Source organism: Cryptotermes secundus, unplaced genomic scaffold (genome assembly GCF_002891405.2).
Source record: "Cryptotermes secundus unplaced genomic scaffold, Csec_1.0 scaffold146, whole genome shotgun sequence".
Taxonomy (NCBI): domain Eukaryota; kingdom Metazoa; phylum Arthropoda; class Insecta; order Blattodea; family Kalotermitidae; genus Cryptotermes; species Cryptotermes secundus.
The window spans coordinates 2186538-2206938 of record NW_019733838.1 but is presented as its reverse complement, the minus strand read 5'-3'; the positions used below and the strand labels follow the sequence as shown (position 1 = coordinate 2206938).

The 20401-nt window shown below is 39.6% G+C and overlaps 1 protein-coding gene across 2 annotated transcripts in view; it reads right to left on the bottom strand.

The window, feature by feature from the left end:
* Nucleotides 1-20401, bottom strand: part of LOC111868207 (zinc finger protein 236) — a 77741-nt gene that overhangs the window by 9441 nt on the left and 47899 nt on the right. For both annotated transcript variants that reach the window (XM_023858652.2, XM_033752956.1), the window contains exons 20-25: nt 19170-19291; nt 17917-18279; nt 12760-13034; nt 9780-9906; nt 6267-6379; nt 3057-3330 (exon numbers count right to left, since the gene is read on the bottom strand). In XM_023858652.2, coding sequence (XP_023714420.1) covers nt 3057-3330; nt 6267-6379; nt 9780-9906; nt 12760-13034; nt 17917-18279; nt 19170-19291 — 1274 coding nt within the window. The remainder of the gene's footprint in view (nt 1-3056; nt 3331-6266; nt 6380-9779; nt 9907-12759; nt 13035-17916; nt 18280-19169; nt 19292-20401) is intronic.

Here is a 20401-nt window from a genome sequence, read left to right as displayed (position 1 = left end):
GGAGCGAGACGCAACATAGAGCACAATACACGATAGTGAAAGAGTGCTCCAACAGAAGATGATAGACGTGACTCGCGTAATGAAACACGACGTAAGAATGAAATATGCTGTACAGTTTTAATATTTTAACACTTAACATTTATCAGTATATATGATAAATATATATTTTAGTTATTTTAGTATGTATTGACAAGGCATGCAATGAACTAGTTTGTCGTGGATTGGATCAGCACCTGAAGATGGCACATCTGTGCCGAAACATGTAGTGAGAGTGAGAAGAGGGGACAGATGAATGTATGCACTAGAAGACGGATAAAATAAATCATGGTCTTTGATAGATGTTATGGTTACAAATAGACAGTTTAATAAGGACTATATAGAAACTGTAAACATGGATTTTTCTGACCATCTGGGCCAGATCTTATGGGTGGACATAGACACATGAAATACAGAGCTAAAAAAGGTACTGCAAAGAAAGTTCTCTAAAGGGAACATAGACAAGTTCACAGTCATGCTAAATAATGAATTATGGGAGGAAATTTACTTGGAAAAAATGTAAATGAACTATATCAGCTATTTATAAATAAGTTTTATATTGTTGCGTGTTGCCTATGAACACCAATAACTTCACGTGGGTCTCGGATTAGCGAATATTTATTGAACGCTCATTTCTACACACTCAAGTACAATTAGTATTGCTTTCACTGCTTCTGCGATTCCACTCAATCGATCCAACTAATTCGGCAAATGCTAGACTTAGGCGGCTACCTTCAAACTCTGTCTTCTGCGGCAGCTATATCTCAACTCTCTACGAAGGCTGGAACTTCACTGTCTTCGACGATGGCTAGAATTCAACTGTCTTTGATGGCGGCTATACTAAGACTGATTCGGTGAACGCATTACCCCCCTTATATATCCACAGCCATTGCTATGCAATGAACCTTCTGTCGTCTTGGAAATGTGATACCTTGTAGAATACCGGTAACGTGTTTGGTTTCACAATGGACCTTCCATGTCCGGGAAAACACGTTTGTTGCTCAAGGCATTCCCAGGCAACGGCCTGTGTGGGATTTCGTTGCCACTGAAATAACACATTACATTGCTCCCTTCTAAAGGTTGTTCATCCCCGAACAGCCTAATAGTTCTTCCTTTCTTTCAGGTGTTCCTTGGTGTTCTGCTGGCAACATCTGCATTTGGTCTTGCCGTTTTTTGCGCGTTCTTTTTGTGGTGTCCATTCTACCGCATCCGCCCCTCCCTTCAGCGGTGCTTGCTCTGAGCACTCCTATGATGCAGAATTTGTTGACTCCGTCATCTCACATTCATTCCTCGCTTTCATTCTCTCCTCATTCATTCTTGCTGGGGAGACCGGTGCTTCTATATTACCGGTTCCTCCCATACGGGCTGTTTCCTTTTTTTTTTTCATTTTGGAGGTGGTTGACACCTCCACATTTTCCAGTCCTTGATCATGTCTTTCTTGAGAAGTTCCTTATGTCGACGTAACAGCACTTGAAGTGTGGTCTGCACTTGCTGACACTGTCGTTCCTCCTGGTCTGCCTGCCACTTGCTGGTATGAGACTGTGCCTCAACATTGCCCACTGCTGGTTTCTCTTCTCTGCTATGGTCACCCCACAATGGTTGAGACTCATCATAAGGCTGCGTGCAGAGACAATATAGACAACTGGTGACAACCAATTCCTTTCTCTGGGATCAGAAAATTCCCTGAGTAATTTCCTTCTTGAAGGCATATCTCCTGTGTCGTGCCATGGCTGCACGACGGGACACCTTCTGGTCGGTTTGTGTTTTCTGTGCCAATTTTGCATGGCGGCTCGTCCCTCTGTGAGCGACAGCCAGTCTTTTTCGGCACCCATCCTGATCCTGAGTCCGTTCATTCACCTGGCGGCAGCGCTCTGCGGCCAGTTTTCGGTCCCTACACCGTTTCTTCTTCGGTTCTCCAACAAGCATTACTTCAGCATCTTCTATGGGGACTTCTTGATGCTCTGAAACTTCAGGTTTCCTGTCCAGTGAGGTCGGCTCTTCCTCTTCTAGATGTGCCTCTGTCATTTCTCGGCAGGCCATTGTCTTCATGTCCTTTGGGGCTTTGATTTCAGCCACCATCTCCTCGTGGCTGGCGTCCATCATTTCTCGCTTGGCGGACAACTCTTCTCGCCATGCTTTCCAATCGGCCATCATTTGTTCATGTCTGGCATTCGCCTTTGCTTGGTTGGACTTCCTATCGGCCATCATTTGTTCTTGGCCACCTAATAAACATTCCATCATCTGTTGTATGTCCATTTCTGTTCGCATGGCGTTAGTCCAATAATTTCTCCTAAATCCGATCTGATTAATCCCACTTCTGACACCAGTTGTTGTGTGTTGTCTATGCAGCATGACCAATAACTTCACGTGGGTCTCGGATTTAGCGAATTTTTATTGAATGCTCACTTCTACACACTGAAGTACAATTAGTATCTCTTTCACTGCTTCTGCTATTCCACTCAATCAATCCAACTAATTCAGCAAATGACAGACTTTGGCAGCTATCTTTCAACTCTGTCTTCCAACTTTGCCTTCTGTGGCGGCTATATCTCAACGCTCTACGAAGGCTGGAACTTCACTGTCCTCAACGATGGCTAGAATTCAACTGTCTTCGATGGTGGCTATACAAAGACTGACTCAGCGAATGCATTAACCCCCTTATAGATCCATGGCCGTTACTATGCAATGAACCTTCTGTGTCTTGGAAATGCGATACCTTGTAGAATACCAGTAACGTGTTTGGTTTCACAACAAACCTTCCATGTCCGAGGAAATGAGTGTGTTGCCCAAGGCATTTCAAGGCAACAGCCTCTCCGTGATTTTGTTGCCGCTGAAATAACACGTGACAATATTATTTTTGAAGATCGTTTCCATTGAAATTAACAATGAAGACAGTAATCTTCATACATACCATTGTCAGAACCTTGAATGTAATGTAGTTATAAGATTACTGAATAATTCTATGTGGAGCACTGTAAATAGCATTCAAGAGAAGAGCTTTCTTGCAGTAAAGCCAGTACCTTCAGTTCACTAATACGGTCCTTTTCAGCAACTGAAGCAATGAGCACTTTTTCTGAGACAGTAGTTGCATTGTCAAGAGGTTGCTGTGCTAGAACCTGAGTTTCTTCTGCAGTGAGTCTGATGACAGCTGCACGCCGACGTCCACGTGGTGACTGTAATGGATTGGTTGCTACCAGCTTCCCCTTCCTCTCCCTTGGTTCATGAAGCTTGATGTGTCTACGTAACAGCTGGTCTGTCCGGAACATTGCATTGCAGATACAGCATTTCAATGGCCTGCAAACAGAGAAATTACATATACAATAGTATAATCAAATACAGTGATTCTCAAATTGTTTTGTTATTGCACATCTAACTTTAATATCAAATTTGATAGCACACGTGGCAGCTCTGACCTTCTTAGAATATTGCATGTACATTATTCAGATCCAGAAGAACTTGCGAGACACAATGTCAGTGACTGATGCTTTTCCCATCTAATCTAATAACTTATCATTATAATTTCACTAAAATATAGATTTTAATATGAATGTGCTAACTTCTATTTTTTTCTCTTTCTTTTAAATAATATAAGACACAGAAAACTGTAAATAAGGAGAATGAAATTAGAAAATTCTCAATTAGGCTTCAATTAAACAAAAGAGAAGCAATTTGTGGATTTTGTGAATACCTAATTGAAAAGATGATTCCAGAAAAATTGAAGCATTTTGCCAAGTGAATGTGAATAAGGATTTTCACAAATTAATTTGACTGTTTGGTCTTCAGCCCAATCAGAGCTTCGCTGATTATAAAAACAACTTCTTCACTTTTTTTCTTAAAATTGTGGGTCCATACTTGTAATACATGCCTTATCTCTGTAGAATACAGAATGTCCAAAATAAAATAATTATATCTCAGAAAGAATTTACTATACACATTTATGGGTTACACCATTACAAAGGGAAACTATCTAAGTTTTTTCTGAGTATATAACTTTCTCAATAATTTCAATGTGGGCTCCCTTGGTGTGGCATGACAAATATCCAGACAATATTCAACCTCGTTCCACATTGCCTGAAGCATGTTTGGTGTTACTGTACCCACAATATCCCTTATGCGGGCTTTCAGATTTTGAAGGTCATTGATCTTAACCTGGTAGACAGTGTTTTTCACATAACCCCAGAAGAAAAAATTCTGTGGGGTTAAATCTGGCAACATAGGAGGCCAAGTGACTGGTCCACCTCTGCCAATCCATCTCCCAGTCATCTCTCTGTCCCGGTGATTCCTAACATGTGCCAAAAATGTAGCGGTGCCCCATCTTGTTGAAGGATAGTTTGAAGTGGTAATTGGGGCAGTACATACAGATCCAGCATGTACAAGTATGAACGTCTCGGTCACAGTATTTTCAGAAAAGAAGAACGTTCCAATCAACTTGTCGTGCAATAAGCTGGCCAACACGTTCACTTTGGGGCTGCCTCTCTCCAACTCTCATATGACATGTGGATTTTTACTGCCCCAAATCCTGCAGTTTTACCTGTTTACAACTCCACTGACATGGAACGTTGCCTTGTCCAAGAAACACACTTCCATATAGGAGGTTCATGTCCATACTGTGTTCTAAAACAATACTGGACAGCTGTATGAGATTGCAACTCTGCTAGCCACAACACACATCGAACCTGTTCCTGTGGTGTTGACGTCATTTCCAATAATATAAACCAGATATGTGTACGTCAATCAGTTTCGAGATATACTTTTTTTATTTTGGATACCTTTCATCCAGACACTCTGTATGTTTATTCATTGCTGCTTTGGAAACATCATTGTGTCACAGACACAAACAGTAAGAATGAAGTGACAATATTGTCTGATGAGAATTTAATAAAAATTTGGAATTTTCTATTAAAACTTTGTTATGAAACAAGTACTCTTTATGTATTTCTTTTAAATGCTTGTATTTGTACAGTAAATTTATGCAGGATAAACAGAGTGTTACTATATCTTATTTGTTGCTTTTATTCCAATAGTGTTAGCACAATACGAAACAAAAGTACTGTCACGTGTAGGATGGTACATGTGATGAAATGACGGGTTCTAGTTCGGATGATTGGATTTATTAGCACCTTGGTTACACACTCTCTTCATTACACTTAAATACAGTGCCATCCCTGATTTACACACTTCATAATTCACTGTTGGAACACTCTGCCCATCCACGTTACAATAACAATATTTCTTTTATTTTTTAATATGAATATAAGGGGTACCTCCAACTTTTCCTGCCAGCAAGGAATGAGTACCTGTATCTTCCCCTCCCCCCACCCCACAAAACACCAGTGTGCATGTGAGTGAAGATTGAAATGTTGTTTTTTTTTTTTGGTGCTACAACCACAATTTAGGCCTTGGCCTACCTCCATGAAACTCTCTGTTTCACTTTTGTTTACTAGATCTTAGACATTTGGTAGGACTCCTTGGGCAGGTGATCAGCTTGTCGCAAAGCCTCTACCTGTACAAAAAGTACAGAAAAACACGCACACGCACACACACACACACACACACACACACACACACAAACAGTAAAGATCCATGCTCCGGGTGGGATTCAAACCCATGATCCCGACTTCTGAGCGAACGAAGACAGTGCATGCCTTAGACCACTTGGGTACCGTGACCGGCATTAGTTGTGTTAGAACATATGAAGGATACTGTGCATCCGTTTCTTTGTTGTATGATTCATTTTATACTGTGCAAAGGTATTTCCCTTACCCTTCCATCAATACAGTGGGCCCTCTGTTAACAGTATTAATTGGTTCCATGAAGGGTTTTAGATAACTGAATTTTCAGGTGTTCTAATTTTCTAAAGGAAGGATATATACCGGGTCCATACCAGTTGTACCAGTAGATACTACAGGGTTCTGACAATGGTGTATAACACCTACTCTGTTGGGTCCCTTAGAAAGAGCTAGCCTCAATAGGTGTCTTCCTTCACATGAGGACAGAAACAGATCCGGTTTCCGAAATGTTGTGTTTTTTTCTTAGTTATTTAGAATCTGGACAATGGACCTGCTGAGTCCACCTAGGGGCGCTCTGACTGGCTGAAATTGGTGGCCATGTGTTGCTGTAAACATACTGTTAATATAAACAATAGGACCCATGGGAAGTGGACTGTTAATTAATAGCACTGTAAACCGAGGAACCACTACAGATATAATTTTTCTTGCAGATTACAGTACCTTTCATTGCTATGAACACTCATGTGACGTTTCAGAGAACCATTTGTTGTGAATCGGCAACCACATATATCACATCCAAAATCTCTATTGCCATCATGTGTTTTCATATGAGCCTAGAAGAAGAAGTTTATATAAACATGACGTAATCAACTATGCGCAAAAATATAATTAAAACCAAGATTGTCACATAAAACTCTAAAACAGGAATAACACCTGACAGAATGTTTTAAAATAAGGTGAGAAAAAGGAGAAAGAAATTTAGCATTAAAAAAATTATTTCTGTCACAACTCTACACAATCATAAATACAACTACACTTTGTGCTGTATATAGTGGCAACATTATGCATTTTATGAGGTCCGACAATTAAGCAATAACACTGACAACATTCTGAAGCATGAGCCATCCTATGGTTGATGGTAAGTGCTGCTATCTACAGATACATGTCAGAACTTTATATGGCAGAAAACTTGTCTTGGTAAGTCCATCACGTGCAGAGCTGTTCTACTTTAACTGAAGTAGTGTTTGGATAGTTCGCTATGAAAATGAATGATAAATATTTTGAACACGGGATCAACATGAAATTATTGTTCAAACTAAGAAAATCCAACCAAAACCTTTGAAATTATAGAGCAAGTTTATGGAGATGAGGTTATATTAAGAACATGTGTTTCTGAACGGTGTCTATGGCTTTCTGAAAGAAACGGTGAAGTTGAGCTCAGAAGCTGACCTGAACATCTGGCAACATGAAAAAATAGATCAAAACATCAGAAAGGTGGGAACACTGATGTGAAAGGATCATCTTACTGTCAGAATGACTGCAGAAAAAGTTAATATCAGTAGAGGCTGTATGGTTGATATTGACAGAATATGTAGAAAGAATGTGTGAAGATGGTGCCCAAGGACATCACTAACAAAATACTGCAGCAGACGAGGGAAGTATTTGCTGATCTTCTGCAAGAAATTGAGAAAATGACGAAGTGCTGAATACAGTCATCAATTGGGATGAAAGCTAGGTCTTTCAGCAAGACTCTGAGACAAAGAGGAAGAGGATGCAACAGAAATCTCCAGGCTCAATCAATCCCAGTAAAGTGCAGATTCCAATATAATAAGAAATGAAAATATTGATTTGTTTTTTACACTACAAAGGAACAGAGTACCAACAATTTGTCCCAGCTGGTCAAACTGTCCACCAGAGAATTTTATTTCCAAGTTTCAGAATGTCTGGGACAGCAGGTTTGTCATATGAAAGCAGACTGTTCCCAACAAGTGGATGATAATGTGCCCTCACCACAGTACTTTCTGTCAAGAAAACTGATCATGGTTCTGGAACATCCTGCTTACTTATCAAATCTTGCTCCATGTGAGTTTTTCACCTTCCCTACCATGATGAATCATCTCAAGGGATCACATTTTGAAACTGTGGAAGAGATTCAGAAGGTTATGATGGCCATTCTAAACAACCTACAGAAGACTGACTTCTGGAAATGCTTCCACAGTTGAAAACAATGTTGCAATTCACGTACAGCTGCAGAAGGGAACTACTCTGATGGAGAGCACTCACTTCAGAAAAGACTTTAATACTGGGCTGCTTGTGAGTAGTCTCATTATTTAACTCTCAGTTGTTATATACCACAGAACCCTTATCAATCAAAATGAAAACAGGCAGTACTTTCTAACATGGAATGCTGAAACACAAAATGGCAGATATGAAATTTCTACCGAGTTGTAAGAAATAGACATGAAGAGATAAAATTAGAAAACAGGACATTAGCAAGATCTGAAAGTAGAAACATTACAAGAAATGTTAATGAAATTAAAGATACATTTATATGAAAGAAGTAAAATCCTTTTAAAAATAAAAGAGGAAGGTATCAGAATAAACAACCATGAGGAATATCAACAGTTTGCTGGAAAGACCAAATGTAGGAGGAGAACACACAAAAGAGAGTGGAGGAATACACATATATAAGGGAAGAGATGGCACTCTGAAGAGAGAAGCAGCAAGTTACTCAGAAATACTGATACTTTCTTACAAGATTACATGGCACCACATCCTACAAGTCTTAATCTTAATACTTTCTGTTGCAAAATCTCAGGTTTCATAAGGTAAATAATTATGGGAAGATAAAGAAGACTGGAGTTCTGTCATAAAGTGATGCAACCTGATGAATAAATGAATGAATGACAATGATGATAGTGACATCTGTATTTGAAAACTCATACTGAAAGATAGAATTCAAATGGGAGATCTGTAACTAGAAGAGCAACAGATTACTTATTTGCTAACTTAAAATCTTCCTAACAATGTATAATGCAGCAATGGGGATAAGTTTCTGAGTGTTCTATATAGGTTCAATGAAACTTATGATTTTGCAATAATACATAGTACTATGGGAAGGGACAAAACAACAAAGAAAATAATATTTCTTCCATTCTTGGACAATGGCACTGTGTTATGGATGGCAGATCTGCTGATATTTCTAAGCACCTCTGATTATGCTGCATACTGGCACTGTTATTTGTATTTCTGGATCCATCATCTGAATCTTGAATGTGTGATGAATACTTTAAGCCAGGTCCAGACTTGTTGCATATCCCCGTTGTGTATCATCCGATGCAATGCGACAAAATTTTGCATCCAGACTTGTTGCGTATCTCCGTTGCGTATCAACGGATGCAACGTGACAAAGCTGAGAAGCAAAGCGCGATGCAACGCGTGCACATCCAGACTGGCACCACTGCAACGCGTGTCGTCCATTTGATGTGACGGGAAAAGACCGCCAAGTGAGCAAACAGCCCATCGCGTATCTCCGCATCAACATCTTACAATGGAAGGATGATACGGGGTACCGTCCATACTGAAATGATATGGGGATACGCAACAAATCTGGACCTGGCCTTACAGGGCCAACTTCTATTTATTTTCTGTTCTGAAGGGAGAGTGAACCTACAAATGCATGCACACGCCACCAGCACCACATGGTGTCACACACAAGAATAGAAACATGATCAGCTACAAACTGCTGTGGGAGTCTAAAGAATGTTATGAAAATAAACTTCATGACAACACAGAAACAACATAGAGAATAACTGTCAATACAAACAACATTATGAAACAAATCACAACTGAATGAACTATCAGATTTCCTGAGGACAGATGGCAGAGCTTGTGTGAGTGATATCATGTCCTTGCCAACAGATGGCATGCAAATAAAATCTTGAAAGGTAGACTGCTTTATATATTAAACCATAAATTGTTGCCCAAACATAAAAAGGAAATGAACAGCAGTTGCAGACAACTACAATCGCTACTATATTAAAGTGACAATACAATTCCTCTACTCTCAAAAATGGCGGCATAACAAATTTCAAACACTGACACACTTCTGAGGAGTATTGAAAGAACTGAATAGTCAATTAAAATGCTTATTTTCAAAATCTCTGTAAAACAGCACCATGACTGAAGAATCTACACAGTATTAATATTATTTATACGCCCTCATTTCCTCACCCTAAGAGCACCGAAGGTAGTACACTTCCTTTCACACAATGAACAGCTTAAGCTCTTTCCTACATGGCTTCTTGTATGTTCTTTAAGATGATATGACTTCTTAAATGCACGACTGCACTGTTTGCATCTGTAAAAGAGAAAAAGCTTGAAAATCTGTATCACAAACTAAAATTCATATGAAGAATTCTGTCTTCTGGGATATAATACTGTATAGTCCTTTGAAACTCAACCAATATTTTGGAGGAATATGTTGCTTCCATCTTTCAGGGTCAAAGAATAAGCAAGGTGAGAAACCAGCATGAAGCTTATTCTACATCCCTGAAGACCGAGGCAACACACCAAGTAATTCCATTTAAGTCATAACTATGTAGATATATAGTAACAAAGAAGTCCAAAATCAATAGGAAATCAATAATTAATATGTACATACACACATACATGCTATGTATACATACAATTACACTTTCTGTAATTTACCTATATTTTACCTTAAACTTATAATTATGTTTTATTTTTATTTACATTTTCTATCATTTTTGTATTTAATATCTTTATTTTACTAGTTGGCTATGCAATAGTTATCCAGCTGGGTAACAGAGCAAAAAGTAAACTTATGAACAATGGACTCATGTTGGATATATGGCATGATAATTCATTAATTCATGTTCAGGCATAGTACCACCTGAGGATGACCCAATAGTATGATAAAAACATGGGATTAAATAGAACACATTAAATACTACATAGCTTTGTTGATGGTTTTGAATAGAATTTCTAATTCTCTACAAAGCCTAGTATGCTAGTAGAACAGCTGATCCTAGAACCATGAATCAACAACAGGACTCGCAAAATATTATGACATGATGGAACAGTTTAACAAGAAAAGTAGTCTGTTGCTAGGCAACAGCACACTTACACATCAAACAAAACAAAAACAACCTCTGTGGTTTTAATCCGCAAGCGAACTATACTGTCCAAGCGACTGCTACTTGCCGGTGAAGTTAGTGCCAACTTTAAACATTTCCATTTACACATCACACTACAAAACAAGGACCCAAATTCCCTCAAAATTTACATCTGATTAGCATCCTGTCCACAACAGGCAAACTATTCCAAAAAGTCATTCTGAAAATAGTCCAAAAGCACACCGAAGAAAGAGCCCCACTTAACACAAACCAATTTGTAGTTTATGTACCGCCTTTGTGGTCTAGTGGTCAGAGTTTCTGGCTACAGATCCAGAGGTCCCGGGCTCGATTCCCAGCACTACCAGATTTTCTGAGAAACAGTGGGTCTGGAATGGCGTTCACTCAGCCTCCTGAGGATAACTGATAATTAATTCAAGCATGACACTGCAATGTATGAGGTTAACAGACCACGTGACCCTTAAATTCAACAATAATTTGTCTATGGCTGTGGTGTTCTTGGACGCTGAAAAAGTCTTTGATACCACATGGCACTCTGCCTTATCTAAGTTATCTAACTTGAAATTTTTGACCAGTTTGATCAAGCTCATTAGCTTCTTTTACTTTTCAAAATGCAAATTCAGCATTTTGGTGGAAGGCAAAATGCCACAGGAAATGCAAGCACGGGTGCCTCAAGATTCTGCCCTGTCCCCTACTTTGTACGTGTATATAAATGATGGCCCCCCCAACATCTGGTATTTACCTAGCCCTCTTTGACAATGACAACTGTCTTTATGTTTTGTGTCAGAAAACTCCAATGGAGACCTGGTGTGAGTGCTGGAATATTAAAATTAACGAAAATAAGACTCAGGAGATTTACTTTTCTCACAGTTGTCGACTGCCTGAGTCCCATCTTACACTGAATGGATGAAACATTCCATCTGTAAATAGTGTAAAATATCTTGATGTAATCTTCGATAAGAAGGTTACATGGAGATTGTACATGGAAATGATCAAAGCCAAGGCCTTCACAACATTTATTAGAATATATTCCCTATTCAAAAGTGAGTGATTAAGTGCCAACATTAAAGTGACCATCCACAAAGCACTCATTAGGAGTATCATGACTTATGCTTTCCCTGCCTGGGAGTTTGCAGCAGACAATCATTCACTCAAACTGCAGTGCCTGCAAAACAAAGTTCTCCACACCACTGGAAATTTTCCAAGACGCACACCAATGCATGATTTCCGCATTGCTTTCAAACTACCGTATATATATGCTTATACAAGAAAATTATGCAGGCAACAAGTAGAAGTGATAGAAAATCATGAAAATGCAAATGATCACAACATTGGATAAGGCAAACCACAACACAGGAAATATAACAGGCTTAAACTTGGGGGTGGTCAAGCATATGACCGTACAAGTGACTAGACTGCCATTGTAGCAGAAGCTACTAATAATAGGACATGATCTGCTGTATTGAGCATGGACTGACAAGAGGCCCTGTATAGGTTGTATATACATACATTTAATAATATGTATAATGTAAATTGTATGTACTGACAACAGACTTATTACCGCTGACTGTGACTCTGGCAAATGACAGACCTGTCCTCTTGACAGAGAGAGCGCCCCACATCAACAAGCCTGCTCTTGCCTGACAGCAATAAAGATCTGGTCTTAAGCACCAGATGGGTGCTTTATTCCAAGACAGACTGGCTGACTGACCGTTCGTTGTAACATAACTTTTAAGTGAATGAGTTAGCATCATGAATTAGCTGCAAGCCAGCTGCCATCAAGTGAGGACATGAGCATGGAAGCAAATGAATACCCAATGTTGGGAGCTATTACCTAGCAACTCCTGGTGAAGACACAGAAGCCTTTAATGTTTGGAGTAGTGATTTACAGTGTGTGTAGATTAGTGAAGTTACCTGTAGTTAAAAATTATAAGTGTTCAATAAGCCTCTTCACTGACACATGACAAAATGAAGTGACCATAATCTCTGGAATCTTATGGAGTGTTAAGGATCTTTACACAGTAATCTAAATCTTAAGATGCTGGATTGCTACATACTTGAAAGGCCGTTCACCAGGTGGAGCATCTGAACTGAAAGGTCGTCCTGGAACATAGTTTTTATCTTTCTCTGCGTCATCAGCCGCTACTGCAGCAGCAGCAGCAACTGGGCCATCCATCGGAGACATTACTGAGGGTTCAGGCTTAGAAGTAGTGTCAGCTGTTCCAGAAGACTGAGGTTCAGGCACTGGGTGCCCAGATGGAGGGAGAATGCTGGCCATGTTCGTAGTCATGGATGAACCTGATCCCAGACCTTCAAGTTCAAGAGGATCACTCTGTAACAAAAGGATGAACTTAATAAAGGCACATTTGTAACAGGTCCTGGGAGTAATATGCTAGTCATTCCTACAGAAGAACATGGGAATTCCTCAGTCAGCAGGAAGATTTATTATTTATTTATTATTACTGCTAGTGGAGTGGGACTAAGTCCCTTGTACTGTGGCCACTTCTGGCCTATTGTACCAGCCCCACATGATAGGTGAAGGTGATTGTGGAGCTACTGGTGGAATGAAGATTACACTGTCATAAAATGAAAATGAAATATGATTATTATTCAAATAAAATCACAATCATTTTACAGTTTCTATATTTGTATTGTCATGATTTATGTGCATGACTATAGATGGGGTCTGGATTGGTGAATGGCTTTATTGACCATCTATACACACAGCCTGGAACTACAAGTAATTTGTTGTTTACAACAAAGATAAATTCAAATTAAATTCTGATGTCTATAACATGAATACTAGACAAAAATATAACTTCCACCTACCCTCATCAACTTTATCAGTATATCAAAAAGGAGTCTACTTTACTGGCATAAAAGTGTTCAACAATCTGCCACAAAGTATTAAAAACTTGGGCAATGATACTAAAAAGTTTAAATCAGAGTTAAAGAATTATCTACATGCTCATTCCTTCTACTCTTTAGATGAATACTTCAATGTAAATAGAGAATGATGTAATATTAAGTTAGATTAATTTTTAAGCTAAAATTGCCTGTACTTATGTATGTAACCTTTTGACTTGTTCTGTATCCAAAGGTACTAACCTACTCAGGATTTATAGAATGTAAATAAATTCAATTCAATTCAATAGCACCACTGCTAATCTCCACAATTCACAAATCACAGCAGCAACCACTAAGCCTTTTCCAGCCTGCTGTGTCTTCACCAGTTGTTTCTTAGTAACGGCCTCTAACAGTGGAGATTCTTCAGCTTAACACACTCAGGTTTTATCATCACAGCCTCCTGTGCAGAACTCAACTGAACTGACTAACTCCCAGGCTGGTGGCCATTTCACACCAACCTCCTAGATTTCTCTTCACAGGCTGAGTTTTAGCTGACAACTCTGTCAACTGATAACTAATTGAACTGCACTGCCCCAGTTTTCTTCAAGACAACTCCTTGGCATGGACCACATAGAAAACACCGTCTCCAACAGTAACTCTCTTGTTCTAGAGGTGTGTTTACCATGCTGTTGCATAGCAATGGCTTTTGTCTCATGTGTTTTCGAGGTCTTTGCCTAGCAATAAGTCTATATGTCACAGTATGAAACATGTTCCCTTAGTTTAGGGAAGCTTTGAAACAAGACGCTCAGAAAAATATGGGTATATGGACATAAGAAAGAAAGAAGGAATCTGAAGAAATAAAAACTTCCATATTTATACAGGTCACATAGTGCTACTAGAAGATTAAAATTAAAATTTTAATGGGATGGATATGTAACCATGATGGGAAAAATAAAGAAACTGATTAGTGAAAGCAACAAATGTAAAGTGGTTTGGACTAGCACAGGGAATGTATGAATTCCATTATCATAGAGTCAGTCAAGTAGACAGATATAGAAAGGCTTAATCCTTGTTTGCATCCTTATTACAGTATGTTCGCTGGGTAAAATGCCAGCTAAGGGGGCCTGTTTCCTCCGACAAGACAGCAACATGCGAGCACACAGTCTAATGGAGGAATCATTCACATTCAAAAAATGTTTTCAGCAGAACAGTTTTCATTACTTACAATAGGCACTGAAAATGATTCAAGCATATTTGACTCTGACACAAATTCTGTGACGGTCACTGAAGTTTACCTTTCTTAATTTCTAGAATAATATCTTGTATTTAGAACTGCAAAACCAATGAGGTGTATGGATTATTTCTGTCTCATGTTTGTATAGAATTGAAAATTATACATAATCAGATCCAGTGAACGTGCAGCCATAGCTCTCCCATGATAATCAATCCAAAACAGATCACAGACCTGGGTACACTGTCCTGCTGAAACTAAATATGGCTAACTTTTAATTGCAGACAAGAAATTTATGTCATTCAATACTGTATCTTACCATGTGTGGACATAAACATAAAGAATGCAATGACTGGTTGGTTGCAAAACACACACCACAGAAGATGCCCACTGGCTGGTGTCTTGCTCTATGAAGAGGTGGTATTAAGGATACAAATGAAGAATGGAACCTCCCTGTATATGTATGAGGAGCATTCCGTATATAATGCCTCATATTTTTTTAATGAAGACTACAACAGATAGAGCAAGAATAATAACACAGTTAAATAGAGCACGATTTCAGCTACTTACAGTTATTTTTCCACATAATCACCACCATTCGTTATGCACTTCTGCCAGCACTAAACAAGCTGTATGCCATGATCGTAAAAGTCTGTGCCAGCAGAGGCAAGCCACTTTCTTATAGGTGCAATGACAGCATCGTTGTCTGGAAAATGTTGCCCACGTAGTCCATCTTTCATATACCCACAGAGATGGAAGTCAGAGTGTTCTGTATATAATGCCTCCTATTTGTTTAATGAAAACCACAACAGATACAGGAAGCATAATAACACAGTTAAACAGAGCAAGATTTCAGCTACTTACAGTTTTTCTTACAGCTGCAATAACAGCATCATTGTCTGGAAAATGTTTCCCACGTAGTCCATCTTTCATAGGCCCAAAGAGATGGAAGTCTGAAGGTGCTAAATCAGAGCTATAAGGTGGATGTGGTAGGACAGTCCAGCCAAACTTTGCAATGTGAGCGGTGGTCGCCAAACTGGTATGGGATCTAGCGTTATCGTGTTGCAAGCAAAAGGCTGTCTGCTTCTCTGGCCTGACTCGGGAAATGCGGGCTTTCAGCTTAGTCAGCGTCATCTTGTAGCGTTCAGAATTGACAGTCTCACCAGGCTCCAGGAAATCCAACAAAATCACACCCCGCCTATCCCAAAAGACCGTGCACATCACTTTCCCTGCCGATGGCTGGGTCTTGAACTTCTTGTTTCTTGGGGAATCTGGATGTCACCACTACATGGATTGTCTTTTGGATTCCAGCTCATAGTGGTAACACAATGTCTCATCTCCGGTGACGATGCTGTCCAGAAACTTGTCACCTTCAGCCTCAAACTGGTGCAACAGGTCCTGACAGGCTTCCATTCAATGAGTTTTTTGGTCCTGTGTAAGCATCCACTGGACCCATCTGGAACAGACTTTGTGATAATCCAGCTTCCCCAACATCGTTTCCAATACATTACAGCCAATATTAAGCCGTGCACACAGTTCCCTGGTTGTTATCCGCCGATCTGCAAGGTTCAGCTGATCGAGGCACTATTCATTGCGAGGAGTGGCAGCTGAGCAGGGATGCCCAGCACGTGGTTTGTTGTGCACTTCACTTTCGCCACTGTTGAAACGCAGTACCCACCGCCTCACTATGCTGACATCCACTGTATCATCTCCGTACACCTTTAGCAAGTGTTGATGGATGTCAATGGGTGCAATTTGTTCGGCAGTGAGAAACTGAATAACACATCTCTGTTTTGTACGCACTTCTATGTCAGACACCATTTTGGTAGACTGTTCTGCTGTTGCTATCTGTTGCATGACAGCAAAACTAACAATACATTGGCAGAAAGGTTCAACCTTTACTAGACCACCACCAACAGCCACCTCAGACGTTACAGATTAACACAAAAAATAGGAGGCATTATACGAGGGTTGGAACTTTAATAGTGGCAACTATTTATTTACAACTGATACAAAATAGAGACATGTTTTCAAGTTTTATTGTCCTTCAGTGTAGTCACCAGCATTGTGTACAACCCGTTGCCAGCGATGTGGAAGTCATAGGATACCTTTAGCAGTGCCTGTTTTGTTGACAGTTTGAATGGAGCAGTCTACTGCCTGAAGAATCTCTGGAACAGTTCTGAAGCGAATGTCACGAAGTCGTCCCTTCATCCTAGGAATCAAGTTGAAGTCACAAGGGCTTAAGTCCAGGGAGTATGGTGGATGGTACAGTACTTCCCAGCCCCACTGATCAAACAAATCAGCCACAGCTTGCCATTTCTGCACTTCCATCAAATAATGCGGAACCCATTGTGATGCAATTTTTCTCATGCCTAGGTGTGCCTTCAGAATGTGAAGCACAGTCGTATGAGCTAATCCTGTCTCTCGGGCCAGCTCATGAATCGTATGGCATCGATCACTCTCCAGTAACACGAAAAGGGCATACACGTCTTCTTCACTGACACTAGGACCACCTGGCCGTCGCATGTCTGCCACATTTTGGCATCCCTTATTGAAGGCTTTCACCCACCTTGCTACTGTTCTGTAAGGCAATGCAGATTCCCCGCAAGCCTCTTGAAGACCTTGATGACACTGTCATGCTCTACGGCCTCTGGCACATTCAATCTTTATCCAACTCTGTTGTTCCTGTTTCAAAAACATCGTGACAACACTACATTAGACTGCCAGCTAACACAAGGCTCTGTTCTTCTTGTCACTGTGCATGTGTATGATGTGGGAAGGGAGAGTCCATTTGCTCTGAGGCAAGGTAGGTATGTAACTAACGTGTGGTATAAGCGACATTATTTGGTTCTGTTGCATGGCATCTCTACAGTAGTGTTGCCACTATTAAAGTTCCAACCCTTGTACATGGAGCGCCCTTCATAGAAGCACAACCTGAGTGTTTCCTAATGGAATGATACAAAATTAGACTGATCATACAGTGACATTCCAATCTAAGGTTGCCTAGGGGAACACAACATTTTAATTTGGATCATGAAATAGAGCCTCAAATGAGAGAAAACCTTAAGGAACACCATTGGGGGGGGGGTTCAATTTATATAAGACTCTCAAGGATGAAACATGACAGTTTTCTTACCTGAAGAGTAATAGCTGAGAAGACACAAGATTCAAAACCTGCTGAATCAAAGGTGGTGCCAAATACACTGCTGTTACCAGAAGGTTCTGCTGGATTCTTGTTTCTGTTATCATCTTTATGTCCTTCTGACAAAGTGCCTAGGGCTGAAGGATCAGGCTGAGCTGATGGAGAAGTAGCAGCTCCAAGAGTACGTGCCAAATCTTCAGTTGTGGTGGACTCGACTTCACTGTCACTACCGCCAACTTCGACCCTTGTGGCCAGGTCACTGGATGCTCCCCCAACATTTACGACATCCGATGTTACAGTTGCAGAAGTACCAAAAATCTGCTCATTCAGTGTACGCTCAATTTCCCGGATGCTCTCCTGACAAACAAATTTTATTATTTTAAATTAGGAATATGTTCAAAACACATACAATATTCCCTATATTGCACAGTGATTTCTTAGTATGACATACTCCTTGTTGTCTGGCTTATCATGGGGGACGTGATCTGCCAGTGGCATGGGAAAAGCTCCTAAAGAAACACAATGCAAAGTCAAAACAACACATTTTTACTTTTTCCTTTTGTGTGAAAGTCTCCATAGGCAACACAGTACATTGGCGGGAGAAGGATTTTGGATACATGATCACAAAGTGAATTAGCCCCTACTGTAATGGCACCTGTATGAGGGAGGATGATGGGTAGGGCTATTAGTGGTAACTGTGAGAACTACTGTCTGGTGGGTGAACATATCAAGACTGCAAAACTTTGTTTTTAAATAACTTTATAAGAATGGCAAATTTTCATTGACTTTTGTGCCAGTTGTATGAGAATTCCAGATGCCTGGATACTGGATAACCAGGAGTTTACTATAAAAAGAAAGATGCCTGTACTCAGACATGTTTTACTTTTTAATTTCTGAGAATGCAAAATCTTTAAAGGAAAAGATTTTACTTATTCCTATTCTGTTTAATAAAATCACGTGAACAGCATTAGCAACCTACACACACATACTTATTGCTCAAATACTGGTGTTTAAATACAGTGATTATATTTCACATGGTAGGTGGCTATTAGCAAAGAAACTGTAAATAATGGCCAGATCTGAAATAGTAATTAGGAACACTCACAAAACTGTAAGTATCTTAGAGAAACATGTTATAAAGATGTAAACTGGCTCATGATAGTTTAATGATAGACTTAATGAACACAATGATGGAACTCTGGGTTCTGAAAATTTATAACACTTTCTGTTATATAGACCGTTGCTACCTGAGTCAAAGTATGTTGTCCAGCAAGGCTTGGCAATGTAATGGTCCCTGTGGCATCAGCATGCAAAGTATGTGTTATCACCCCAGGAGCTGTTACAGGATCAGCACCGTCCCCCAGAGGACCTGTGAATAAGAAAAAGCTCGTAAAATATGCAATAAACGACCTCATTAAGGGTCTGGAAGGATTGGTGAGATTCAATGTGTCAAACTTTTCTATTCTAAAATGAAAACAACAGTAAAAAATAATTGCTCCTAATCCACTATCAGTGCAAATAAATCCCTTTAACAGAATGAAGTCTACATGCTTGCTTACAATATATCAATGCCGAAAATAAAAATATTAACATTTGGGTAAAGAACAGGCTATTTGTTAATTCTTTCAGCTATTGTATAACTCTGTATGAACTCCAATGCCATATATAGGCATATGAGGTAAGGTAGGATGGTTAAGTGGTCACTGTGGATTTCACGGTTCTATAGCAGCATGGTGCTGGAGTATTTGAGGAAAATGACAACTCTCAGCACTCGTGGCCCCAAACAGACTCTAACTACATACTGTCCAAATCAAGATTATGATCAGTACAACTGACAGTCCCTTGTTTACTTCTTCATTCCATGATGTACTTGTAACTACTGAATGTTGGCATAAATGTTAAATTTCCACTTATTCTAACATATATTGTAGATTAATACAAATGAAGGATACACATCTAAAAATTAACAAATAGTCCTATTAAGCGTACTACATTGTGGGATGCAGAAATCTGGAAGAAGTCCTCTGATATTACAGGGGAATGCACTGCCCCCTTCTTCATGTCAAAGTATAATCATCTTCACACGTGGAAGATGGGGGCAACAGTTCCTTCCAAAACATTGGTACCAATCAATCACAATATATGGCATCAAATTCCAGAAGAACACAATCTTAATGGCTTTATAATTTAAATGTTTCAGGTCATCAAGCTCAGCTGGAAGACAGACTTGATCTTTAACACAATCCGATTGAAGACCGTCTACAGGATTTCAAATCCAAAGATTTGGGGCAAAATTATATATGACTTTTGCAGTAAATATATCCTTTGAGAACTACTTTAATTCTGTTGTAAGCACCTCATATAGTTTATTCCTAAAGTAGATCTCGTACAAACACAGAAAACAATGTTTTTACCCACTTTCCTTAATTTCTAAGGAAAGATAGACCTATGGAATTTTCAGTCTATACAGTTCTGGATC